We start from the raw sequence: 13,372 nt of genomic DNA, 5'->3' as shown, positions 1-13,372 counted from the left end.
TAAATGATATGACCAACAAGGGGTTAATACCCAAAATATATAAACAGTTCATAGAACACAATATCAACAAAACAAACAACCCAATCAAAAAAATGGGCAAAAGAACTGAATAGACATTTTTCCAAAGAAGACATACAGATGGCTAAGAGGCACATGAAAAGATTCTCAATGTCACTATTAGAGAAATGTGAATCAAAACCACAATGAGATATCACTTCACACCTGTCAGCATGGCTATCATCAAAATGTCTACAAATAACAAATGTTGGCAAGGATATGGAGAAAAGGAAACCCTTGTACACTGTTGCTGGGAATGTAAATTAGTGCAGCCACTATCAAAAACAGTATGCAGGGCTTCCCTGGTGGTGCAGTGGTTGAGAGTCCGCCTGCCGATGCAAGGGACATGGGTTCGTGCCCTGGTCCAGGAAGATCCCACATGCCGCGGAGCGGCTGGACCCATGAGCCATGGCCACTGAGCCTGCGCGTCCGGAACCTGTGCTCCGCAACAGGAGAGACCACAACAGTGAGAGGCCCGCGTACCGCAAAAAAAAAAAACAGTATGCAGATTCCTCAAAAAACTAAAAATAGAACTACCATACAAACCAGCAATTCCACTCCTGGCTATATATCCAGAAAAAAACCCAACTAAAACAGTAATTAAAAAAGATGCATGCACTCCAATGTTCATCTCAACACTATTTACAATATCCAAGATAAAGAAGCAACCCAAGTGTCCATCAACAGACGAATGGATAAGGAAGATGTATTTTATATATACAATGAAATATTACTCAGCCATAAAAAAGAATGAAATTCTGCCATTTGTAGCAATGTGGATGAACCTAGAGAATATTATGCTTAGTTAAATAAGTCAGAGAAAGACAAATAATGTAAGATATCACTTACATATGGAATCTAAAAAATGATGCAAATGAATGTACTCAGCAAAAGAGAAAAGACTCACAAATACAGAAGACAAACTAGTGGTTACCAATGGAGAGAGGGAAGTAGAGAGGGGCACGTTAGGGGTATGAGATTAAGAGATACAAACTACTATGTATAAAATAGATAAGTAATAAGGATATATGGTATAGTATAGGGAATTATAGCCATTATCTTATAATAACTTTCAATGGAGTATAATCTAGAAAAATACTGAATCACTATGCTGTACACCTGAAACTAATATAATGTTGTAAATCAACTAAACTTCTATTTAAAAGAATGGCTCAAGCATCACATTATGATTAAAACTAGTAAAAAACTGAAATAATTTTTATTTGATTTTTAGCATTATTTAGAAAGTTCCTTCTAATAAAGTATGACCAGAATATAATGATGTAAATATCAAAAAGCTAGATAAAAATAGTTATTTGCAGATTATATGATTATATATAGGTTGTATGATTATATGATGAGGAAAACCTAAATACATGAACCAATAAAGAAAGCTACCAGAATTAATAAGAAAATTTAGAAAACATGCTGAATGTGATATATATATATATATATATATATATATACATCCAATAGTTTAATTAGACATCAGATCAGAGCTCAAGAAACAAAATATTATTAGCAGTGCCTAAGCCCATATCATGCCTTCTTCTAGTCACAAATCACTCTTAGACATTGTGAATGTTACACTGTTCAATTTTTTTTTTTTTTCATTTAAACAAATTTTGTCTTCCATTTAAGTGTGTTGAAGTTTGTTCTGGCAGGCAGTAAAGTTACTGGTGGATCTCCTTGATCCTTCTAAGGTTTATCTACATTTCATTAGGGTAATTGTAGAGTAGACTTTACACTAGGGCTAATCTAGCCCTTCTTCTAGGGCATAACCCTTGTCAGGTCATTGTCAAATGGCCTGAGGGCTTGAAGAGGTATCTCTGAACTGGCTTGGTAGAACTGAAATATCTCCCAGACTTATGTGACCTTCGGAATGTGTACACCTTGCAGCTTCCCAGGAGTCATTCTTGTCTGAACTCATGGAGCTTCAATCCATGCATGTACAAATTAGTTTTAACCAAGGACTTAAAGGGACCCCTATATGGATATCTAGATTTCTTTCTTTGCCTAGCTCTACTCTCTTCAATATTTTGCCCTTCAAATTTCAGCCTTCTCTACCTCTCAGACCTCTGATTTCTGCCGCTTCACTATACTCTTGTTGGGGTATCGTTCCTGGCACCATAATCCAGAAAATTCTCTATCCAGAAAGCCATGGTGACTGTAAGGCTCACCTCATTTGGTTTTCTTCCCTTAGGATCATGGTTCCATGCTACCTATTGGCCAATGTCTAAAAACTGTTGTTTTATATATTTTGCTCTCCTTTTAGTTGTTTACAATTGGAGCATAAATTCAATCTAATCCAAATAAAACAATTGATATTCCATCCTTGCTAGAAGTTCTCTGTCCTCTCCAATTCTCCTTGAACCTTACAATCATGCTGCCTTAATCATAAATGAGTTAATTAATTTTTGACACTTTGTATGAGTCATGTTTTTAATTTTTTGAAAATCATCCTCCTACAAGGTGTAAAAAATACTGTGGTTTTTCTGTTGTCATTGTAATTAGTCTTATTTCTTAGGAAGATATATAAAAGTATGTATGGATGAAATGATACAAAGTGTGGGATATACTTTAAAGTCATTTATAGGAGAAGGGATAAGAACTGGGGAAGAAGAAATGAGTAAAATTGTCATATGTAGATAACTACTGAAGCTGGGCGATCAATATTGAAGTTGGGTGATTAATTTATGGGGCTTATTACATAATTTTTTCTGAGAATTTATATTATAAAGTAGAGATAAAGACAGGTAGAGAGAGAGGGAGAGAGAAAGACAAGCATAGACAGACAGAGACATTGAGAGCAATGGAACCCTTATTTTGTATTTCAAACTGGTGTTAGTGAGAGTCAGAAATTGTACTGCATAAAAAAGAACGATAACAAACATTAAATTTTAAAAACTGGAGCAGCTCAAAGACTGCTTCTATAGGATTGTCATTTGCTGCTAACCTGAATGAAATGAGATACCTTCTGTTATAGGACCTAATGTGGTTGTGGAAATAAGAATGGTTCTGAGTGATATCAAAGCTCACTCCACAAGTCCCTGAGTAATGAATTACTGGCTTCTGACAAGAGCCAGTATCAATTTAACAGAAGCAACCAGAATTTCCAATCCAGAATATAGAAAATTATCATCTTTCTCCTCTGGCTTTCAGTTGTGAGTCAAAGGAAAGCACTGGGCAGCCTGAGGGTCGTGATCATTAGACATGCCCTCCAGAGACAAATAGAGGTTGTCATGTGCATGTTACAGACTGTGAGGAAAGGCGGATGAAGCACTTGGAGCTGAGGACTAGTGGTAAACATTGGGGTAAATTGCTTTCCTGGAAACATAACTTTCAGAGGTAACGCCAAGGTGCTGAAAATGCTGAGTCATCAGCAATAGAAGGTCACTGTTGATAGCCCTTACCAAAAATAACACAGGAGCACCATGAAAAAAAAAAAAGGTATTTTTCTTAACTTCAAATGTTTAATTCTGGAGCACTTATCAGAAAACTGGCACGAATTTCTCCTTCTCTTTTAAAGCAGTGTCTGTGTCTTTGCCTGCAGGGGTAATAGCAGTGTGTACATGCCGGTATATATCTGCACTGGCTTTCATTAGTGTATGCTGCATAGATAAAGAATTAGAGAAAAGAGTAAAGTATAGAAAAAAATATGTATTTTGGAAGTACACTAAGACTATGATGGAATCTAGATTTGATGACACTTAAGCCCTATACAGTTTCTTTGCAAAGTTTCCCTTTGTGATCTTTCTCCAGAGGTTGTTCTGGTGATGATGCAAAGGTCTGAATCACTGTTTGATCGTGAGGTTGCATTTGGACCACTGTTTAATGAGCCTCCAATTTCCACAGTGTGAGAGGATGCCCAGCTGCAGTTCTAGCCAACCTTTGATGCGTTCAGCTGGGAGTCAATCAACTGAAGTTCAAATACGTTTGCTAAACTTAAGTCATCTTTCTGGAGAGAGTTTGCGCAGGCTTCCCTCTGTAAAGTATACAGCAGCTTAGAAATTCATCTCCAAGACCCTCCTTGCTGCTTCTTATCAATACAATTGTTTAAGAAATTTCTTTGTCAAGCCTCCAAGGAGAATCATAAATAGGAACTCTTTAATTCTCAATGGAGATTTTCTGTCGGGATTGGTATCATAAATAAAGAGAACCATGTATTCCTTCAGATGTGTCATGGGCTGAGAAGTTTGTGAATTCAGAAATTTATAAACCTCTCCTGAAGATTCTGTGAATACTCATCGGCATGATTTTGAAGTATGAAGGATAAGGAATAAAAACTGGAAAAACATTAGATAGATTAAAGAGGAATATTGGGTAATAAACAATGAACTATTAAATATATACATATATGTACTTATACATATATGTATATATATATACACGTGTACTTATACACGCATGCCTGTAGAGAGTGAACACTATTTCAAAACGTTTTATATGTATAATTCCAGAAGCTTCCTTTCACATTAAAGCATTCTACAGAAGTGAGCATACTGGAGTCAAAAAAATACATATATATTGATGTGTGTGTGTATCTTATGAGAACCAGAAAAAAAAACAGAACATGAAAATAAGTAAAACACATAGTTTTCCATTTTCTTCAAATTCTGCTTTGAATTGTGTTTGTTTCTGCTTGATCCATTTATAGTCTCCAGTTCTTCCCAGGACAGTTAAAATGGTCCCATTCCAATTCTTAACTGCCTCTGTCTTGTTTCCTTTTCGTGATAATTGGCAATTGGCAGTTACTGTACGTGCAGTAACCCATCCATTCAGCGTTGTCATTCGGATGCCTTGCTTTTGGGGACCACTATTAAATTAGGCATAAGTCATTTTTTAGCAAAGAAGGATGACTCTTTATTTCTGTAAGACCAAGTGTTAACTCATTTTGCGTGGGGGAAGGGATATTTCCCGTATGTCTTAGGAAATGTACAGCTGTCTTCTGTTTCCTGACATTATAAACAATGGAAGGGGGGGGACTGTGATTTGCTGCTTCTTCTCCCTCCTTCTCCTCCCGCCTCCTCTTTTTTTTTTTAAACAAACCTGTATTAGGTAATACCCTGTGCTATTCATTTTATAGATATTATCTGTAATCCTTAAGAAATCTGGAAAAACAGTTGTAATTATCCTTGTTTTTTCTGATAAGGAACCTACAAGTCAGAAGTGTAAGTAACTTGGCCACAGTCACATAGTCAGCAAGTATTTCAGGGCATTAGCTCGTACCCTCTGTCATGACTCCCTTCCCTTCCTTCTTTGGCAAACTATTCAAATGAAGTAGACTGTTCAATTTAGAAATATCTTCCTTCACAAATATAATAACCAAGTAAACCAGAAAAGGAGACTACAAGTTTACAGGAAGTGTGGCTTCTATTTCTTTCACAGTGGGTGGGAGGGTATATGGTCTCCTGTGCTTATACAGTCACTGTGCCTCTTCCTGCTCTTTAAAAGCAAGAGGTTACTAATTTCTCTGAGACTCAGTTTCCTCATCTGTACATTGTGGGGATAATAGTATCTATTTCATACTCACATTATGCAGATTAAGTGAAATAATAAAGTGCTAAGTACATTGTCTGGCAGGTGGAAAGCATCTATAAATATAAGCTAAGTTTCCACATAATGCTAGGTGCTTATTCAGTATTCAACTGAAGCATGTTGTGTGACAGGAACTTACAAAGTGTTGTAGGTCAATTATACTTCAAAAACAAACAAACTCATAGAGAAAGAGATCAGCTTTGTGGTTAGCGGAGGCGGGGGTGGGGGAAGAGGGAACTGGAGGAAGGTAGTCAAGAGGTACAAACTTCCAGTTATAAGGTAAGTATGTACTGGGGATGTAATGTACAACATGATGCATGTAATTAACATGGCTGTCTGTTACATATGAAAGTTGTTAAGAGAGTAATCCTAAGAGTTCTCATCACAAGAGGAAATTTTTTTCTATTTCTTTAATTTTCTATGTATATGAGATGATGGATGTTCACTAAACATACTGCGGTAATCATTTCATGATGCATATAAGTCAAATCATTATGCTGTATACCCTAAACTTATACAGTGTTGTATGTCCATTATACCTCAATAAACGTGGAAGAAAATAAGTTTTAAAAACGCCAGTTCCCCCAAAAATGAACAAATAAGTAGGATTATGCAAAAAATTGTAATTCAAATGAGACTGAAAAAGAACATGACTTAGAGGTAATGACCAAGAGGCTTGTGAGTGGAAAGGTGTTTCCAGAATAGCAGAATCAGCATCACCTGGAAAGTTGTTAGACATGGAAATTCATGGGAACCACCCCAGGCATGCTGACTTGGAATTTTCGGTCTGAGGCAGAGGATCTGTGTGAAAATCATTGACCCAGTGGTTAGAAAAGTCTATTTTTAATTATTTCATATAGTGCCTACCGTCTTATTAGGGAACACTGTGTGACTACTGAATCCTTTGCTGCACCTATACAGTACGTATTTATAAAAGATACTGAGAGCTGTAAACTCCTCGATGCACTGATAGTCTGGTAGACATGTTTGGCCTCAGAGGGTAGGACACATACAGGAATTCAAGAAATAGTTTTAATTAGTGAATTGGTTTTGCTGAGTTTCTTTTCATTAACTGCCAAATCTATTTACTTAACCATGTTTAAAAACATTAGTAAGCTTATTTCACAATAAATAAGGTTTCTATAGCTAAATCAAAATATAAATTTCAGAGCATTTTGTGGATATATAACAGAAACATATTTTTGTCTCAGAAATACTGGTGGGTTTTTTTGGAACTTATTTTTTTGTTTGTTTATGCGTTTGGCTCTAAAGAACTGTCCTGGGAAGATAAAGAAGACAAAATAACAGTGAATTGGTTTCATTAACACATGTCACACTGCAGACTATCAAGAAGAACTTGGTAAAATAATGGCCAATATTTAGAATCCGTGAATCTGCACAATTATACAATAATTGTTTCCTTTTTTCTCAGGAAATGCACACTGAAGTGCTAATTAAACTTCAGGCACGCAGATCCAGCTTGCTAACTTTGCTATAATCATGACCATGATCACCATCAAGCCCCACGTAAGTACCCACGATGTTGGGGCGTTATGCCAAGATGCTGCAATTTATTAAAATGATGCAACATATCTGGAGATGATAGAGAAAACACTCAGGCATGAGTCCTGATTACCTTTTTTTGTTTTCCCCATTCTAAAGTCTTTATTTACACTTGAGAGCAGGGTGCATCTGAGAAAGAACGAGGCCATTGTGGTCGAATAGACCTGAGTGACCGTGGATAAGTGTTCTAACATCTTAGCAAAGCATAGTTATGAAACTTCAGCACGGTGTCAGTTCCGTAAGATGTGCTCAATGACAGTACTGTTGTTGTTGTCAGAGCTATTATTTTTACTATGTAACGCAGAAGGAATATGAGCAGTTTAAAAAACAACCTTCTCACTTCACGCTGACAGGCAAGTGACTGTCTGTGTCATCTTCCGGACACATGAAAGGAAGTTAAAATATTTTCTCTAGCTCCAATTTCTAAACACTCCAGAAATAAAGTGATTATGTTTAGAGAAGCAGACCTTAAAGAAAACTGCCTCCAAGAAACCTGAAGAAGCAAACACAGGGCCATCACAACACTGTATAAAATGCTCCCAAGACAAATATGTTAGCTCAGTGGCCAGATGCCTTGACTTAAGGGGGCAACGTTTTCATGGCAAAGTGATTACAGCTTGATGGAGTCTTCTGTGAGCAAATTAGAAGAAAAAGAAGTGAGGAAGATAATGACCTCTGCAATTAATTAAACTTTTGCTAATTCTTCTGCAAGTTGATTAATAAAGAGTATATGCTGCCACACTTTCTGAAGTGTGAATGTATGTCCTCAGTCATGGAATAATCACACAGACAGCTCAAACAACTAGCTTTGTTCTTAAAATAAATGTTGCAACTTAAAGAAAGAGAAGTCTAAATCTACCTTAATTCTTCTAAGGTAAGTGAGCCAAGAATGTGAGATCAAAGGCACCGGCTCCATCAGACAGAATACAGCTCATCCCCAGCTCCGTCACTTAGTAAATGTGAAACTTTGTGAAAGCTACTTAGCCTTTCTGAGAATCAGTGTCTTCGGCTGTCCAATGGGACTGGTAACAGGATGTACTTAGTAGGATTATTGCAAGAGCTAAAGGGAATCATTCTTACACATGCCTTGCACAAAATAAGTGCTCATGAAATGTCAACTTTCATTATATTCAAGTTATACAGAAAATAAGTGACTTAGTAGGATGAGTATTCCACTCCTACAAATTATCCTTTATTGGTGCCTCTTTATCTTTCTTTTTATTTTTTCTTTTGCAGTATGCGGGCCTCTCACTGTTGTGGCCTCTCCCGTTGCGGAGCACAGGCTCCGGATGTGCAGGCTCAGTGGCCATGGCTCATGGGCCCAGCCGCTCGGCGGCATGTGGGATCTTCCCGGACTGGGGCACAAACCCGTGTCCCCTGCATCGGCAGGCGGACTCTCAACCACTGCACCACCAGGGAAGCCCCCTCTTTATCTTAATACTGTATTGTCCCATCTCCAAAGAACAAGGAAAATCTCTTTCAGGAATAGAATTATAGAAACATCAAAGATAAATTTGCAATAATTAATAAGGAATCAACAATTAAAAACTGCAAATATAAGGTATTAACTAACTTCAAAAATACTTTCCAGGCAAAACATTCTCTGATGTAAATCATGCCCAAGTTTTATTAGGTTACTCTCCCAAGGCAATAGAAATAAAAACAAAAATAAACAAATGCGACCCAATCAAACTTACAAGCTTTTGCACAGCAAAGGTAACCACAAACAAAGTGAAAAGACAACCTACAGAATGTGGAATGGTAGGCAATATTTGCAAACAATGCAACTGACAAGGGCTTAATTTCCAAAATGTACTAATGGCTCATATAACTCAACAACAACAAAATGAACAACCTAATCAAAAACAATGGGCAGAAAAAACCTAGACATTTCTCCAAAGAAGACATACAGGTGGCAAACAGGCACATGAAAAGATGCTCAACACCACTAATTATTATAGAAATGAACATCAGAACTACAATGAGTTACTACCTCACACCAGTCAGAATGGACACCATTAAAAAGTCTACAAATAACAAATGCTGGAGAGGGTGTGGAGAAAAGGGAACCCACCTACACTGTTGGTGGGAATGTAAATTGGTGCAGCTACTATGGAAAACAGTATGGAGGTTCCTCAAAAAACTAAAAATATAGAGTTGCCATATGATCCAAAAATCCCACTCCTGGGCATATACCCAGATAAAACTATAATTTGAAAAGATACATGCACCCCTATGTTCACAGCAGCACTATTTACAATAGCCAAGACATGGAAACAATCTACATGTCCATCAACAGAAGAATGGATAAAGAAGATATGGTATATATATATACAATAGAATATTACTCAGCCATCAAAAAGAATGAAATAATGCCATTTGTAGCAACATGGATGCAACTAGAGATTATCATACTAAGCGAAGTAAGTCAGAAAGAGAAAGACAAATACCATATGGTCACTTATATGTGGAATCTAAAATATGATACAAATCAACATATTTGTGAAACAAAAACAGATTCACAGATATAGAGAACAGACCTGTGGTTGCCAAGGGGGAGGGGGACAGGGGAGGGATGGATTGGGAGTCTGGGATTAGCAAAGGCAAACTGTTACATATAGCATGCATAAACAACAAGGTTCTACCGTATAGCATAGGGAACTATATTCAATATCCTGTGACAAACCATAATGGAAAAGAATATGAAAAAAACATATATATGTATAACTGAGTCACTTTTCTGTACAGAAGAAATTAACACAACATTGTAAATCAACTACACTTCAATAAAATTAAAAAAAATATTTTCCATTTTCATGCAAAGATTTTCCACAATCTTTCCATAAATTGTCAGTATCACCACTGAAATCAAAGTATCCTAATTCTTTCCTTCCCAACATTTGGAGCCATAAAATATGCTCCTCATCCTCATTTTGTTTTTTAGCTTTTCAGGCAGAAAGGGTAAGTCTAAAATATCCAACGTTATCTTCTGAGATTATTAAGTTGAACCACGCTACTTGAAGAATATTTTGCCATACTCCTGTTATGCTTCCATTTATTTTTGAAAAAAAAAAAAAAAAAAGAGGAAAAAGGCAAGTGCTTTAGACTTAAAAAAAAAAAGTGTTTTTTTGGTCAGTTTTGGAAGAAGACCATGGCAAAAGAACACCTCATTTTGGGAAAATAGCACAAGGCAAAACCAGATCATCACTAACGGAAGCTAAATCACACAGTGGAGTTAAGCTACTAAGATATATTGATTCTGCAAGGGTAAAAATGGATTAGAACCAACAGATTATAATAGGATCATTTTGGTACCAAAGAAGCCCCTTTAACAATGGGCGTGCATTCGAATCCTAGTGTGATCATTACAGGATCATTTTCCTTGTTCGTGTTCCCAGGATAAAGGCCTTAAAGGAAGCACTGGCATTTTAAATTGCTCAGTTTCACTTGTTGAATTTTTTTTTTTCTTTCTTAGGCAAAATTATTTTCCCATGTTATGAGAAGAATGCTTTGGAGAGTAGCACTGTGAAAGTGCAGAGAACAAAAGTGATGGCAGCCCTGGAGGATTAGGCCACTGACAAGGGAAAAGAAATTACCTGTGGGCATTTGCTCCAAGGTCCCCACTCAGACATGACACATTCACTGGGACACAGAAGAGAGCAAGACTGGGTTTCTGAGGGAATTTCATCCTGGTTGCAAAGGCTGTTATCCACTGCTCCCCCTTCACCATCGGCAGCATTCACGCATCTGCAAAGCAAGATCACGAGATAGCTTGATCGCTTAAAACAGTGGGGAGTAAATTTAAAATAGCTGTGATATATCGTAATTACTTACCCCTCAGAGATAGTTAAACATAAAATAAGACCAGCAGAGAAACCAGGAAAAAGAAAATCCTTTCTCAGCCAGTCCAGCTTTATTGAGTGATAACTCAGGGCAGAGCCCTTTATTCGGCAAAGCAGAAGACAAGGGACAGTTGTCATCTTTGAAGAACTCTCCATCTAAATAGAACTATCTTTGAACCACGCTACTTGAAGAATATTTTGCCATACTCCTGTTATGCTTCCATTTATTTTTGAAAAAAAAAAAAAAAAAAGAGGAAAAAGGCAAGTGCTTTAGACTTAAAAAAAAAAAGTGTTTTTTTGGTCAGTTTTGGAAGAAGACCATGGCAAAAGAACACCTCATTTTGGGAAAATAGCACAAGGCAAAACCAGATCATCACTAACGGAAGCTAAATCACACAGTGGAGTTAAGCTACTAAGATATATTGATTCTGCAAGGGTAAAAATGGATTAGAACCAACAGATTATAATAGGATCATTTTGGTACCAAAGAAGCCCCTTTAACAATGGGCGTGCATTCGAATCCTAGTGTGATCATTACAGGATCATTTTCCTTGTTCGTGTTCCCAGGATAAAGGCCTTAAAGGAAGCACTGGCATTTTAAATTGCTCAGTTTCACTTGTTGAATTTTTTTTTTTCTTTCTTAGGCAAAATTATTTTCCCATGTTATGAGAAGAATGCTTTGGAGAGTAGCACTGTGAAAGTGCAGAGAACAAAAGTGATGGCAGCCCTGGAGGATTAGGCCACTGACAAGGGAAAAGAAATTACCTGTGGGCATTTGCTCCAAGGTCCCCACTCAGACATGACACATTCACTGGGACACAGAAGAGAGCAAGACTGGGTTTCTGAGGGAATTTCATCCTGGTTGCAAAGGCTGTTATCCACTGCTCCCCCTTCACCATCGGCAGCATTCACGCATCTGCAAAGCAAGATCACGAGATAGCTTGATCGCTTAAAACAGTGGGGAGTAAATTTAAAATAGCTGTGATATATCGTAATTACTTACCCCTCAGAGATAGTTAAACATAAAATAAGACCAGCAGAGAAACCAGGAAAAAGAAAATCCTTTCTCAGCCAGTCCAGCTTTATTGAGTGATAACTCAGGGCAGAGCCCTTTATTCGGCAAAGCAGAAGACAAGGGACAGTTGTCATCTTTGAAGAACTCTCCATCTAAATAGAACTATCTACTGCCGTGGCCTCTCCCGTTGCGGAGCACAGGCTCCGGACGCACAGGCTCAGCGGCCATGGCTCACGAGCCCAGCCGCTCCGCAGCATGTGGGATCTTCCTGGACCGGGGCACAAACCCGTGTCCCCTGCATCGGCAGGCGGACTCTCAACCACTGCACCACCAGGGAAGCCCTTTTTTTTTTGGTAACAAATCTTGAAGACTCTCCTCTGAAAAAATCCATCACTTTGTAATAACTAGACCTTTCACAGTTCCCGTGACTCTCTTAGACCTTTCCTCGACTTCTCTTTCAGAGCATCTAAGCTTCCCTAGTTTTTGTTTAGTACAATTAAGGTCATAGCAAAGTTATGCAAAAAATAATTGAACATATTTTTCTTTCAGGTATTTTCTGCATTTCAGTAAGGAATTTTCGTATCATAAACCAAAGGGCAATTAGCAAGCATTTTCATGCAGCAATTGAGCACATGCTATATAGATGCACATATTATAACTGCTCTGAGATAAGTACTGATGAAGATGAGATAATCATGCTATTGATTCAATCAAATTAAAACCAAAGTGTTATACTACTATATACCCGTCAGAATGGCTTAAATCAAAAACACGGAAAATATCAAGGGCTGGCAAGAATGTGGAGCAATTGTAGCTCTTCTCACTCTGCTGGTTGGAGCATAAATGCTTTGGCAAACTAGTTGGCAGTATCTACTAAAACTAAACATATATATACTATGTAACCCAACAATTTCACTTCTATTTATATACACAAGAGAAATGTGTACAAATGTAGACCACCCCCCCAAAAAAAAAACCTGCCTGAAAATGTTCATAGCACCACTATTTATAATCAGCCAAACTAGAATCAACAGTAGAATATCTACAATATTTATTCAGCCACAGTAAAACAGAAATATATTGTGATAAACTCATTGAATTAAATGCTATAAAGTAATGAGAATTCATAAACTACTGTTGCATGAATGGAGCTCACAACCATAATGTTGAACAAAAGAAGCTGGACACAAAAGAGTACAGTCTGGGCTTCCCAGGTGGCGCAGTGGTTGAGAGTCCGCCTGCCAATGCAGGGGACGCAGGTTCGTGCCCCGGTCCGGGAGGATCCCACGTGCCCCGGAGCGGCTGGGCCCATGAGCCATGGCTGCTGAGCCTGCACGCCCGGAGCCTGTGCTCCGCA

The 13,372-nt window shown here is 37.7% G+C and overlaps 1 protein-coding gene across 1 annotated transcript in view; it reads right to left on the bottom strand.

Moving 5' to 3' along the window:
* THSD7B (thrombospondin type 1 domain containing 7B) overlaps positions 1-13,372 on the bottom strand; it is a 701,170-nt gene that overhangs the window by 83,253 nt on the left and 604,545 nt on the right. Inside the window, exon 17 of the mRNA XM_007456952.1 lies at positions 11,766-11,916. Coding sequence (XP_007457014.1) covers positions 11,766-11,916 — 151 coding nt within the window. The remainder of the gene's footprint in view (positions 1-11,765; positions 11,917-13,372) is intronic.

Source organism: Lipotes vexillifer, unplaced genomic scaffold (assembly GCF_000442215.2).
Source record: "Lipotes vexillifer unplaced genomic scaffold, Lipotes_vexillifer_v1.1 scaffold1211, whole genome shotgun sequence".
In the NCBI taxonomy this organism is placed as follows: domain Eukaryota; kingdom Metazoa; phylum Chordata; class Mammalia; order Artiodactyla; family Lipotidae; genus Lipotes; species Lipotes vexillifer.
This window is presented reverse-complemented; position numbering and strand designations above follow the sequence as displayed.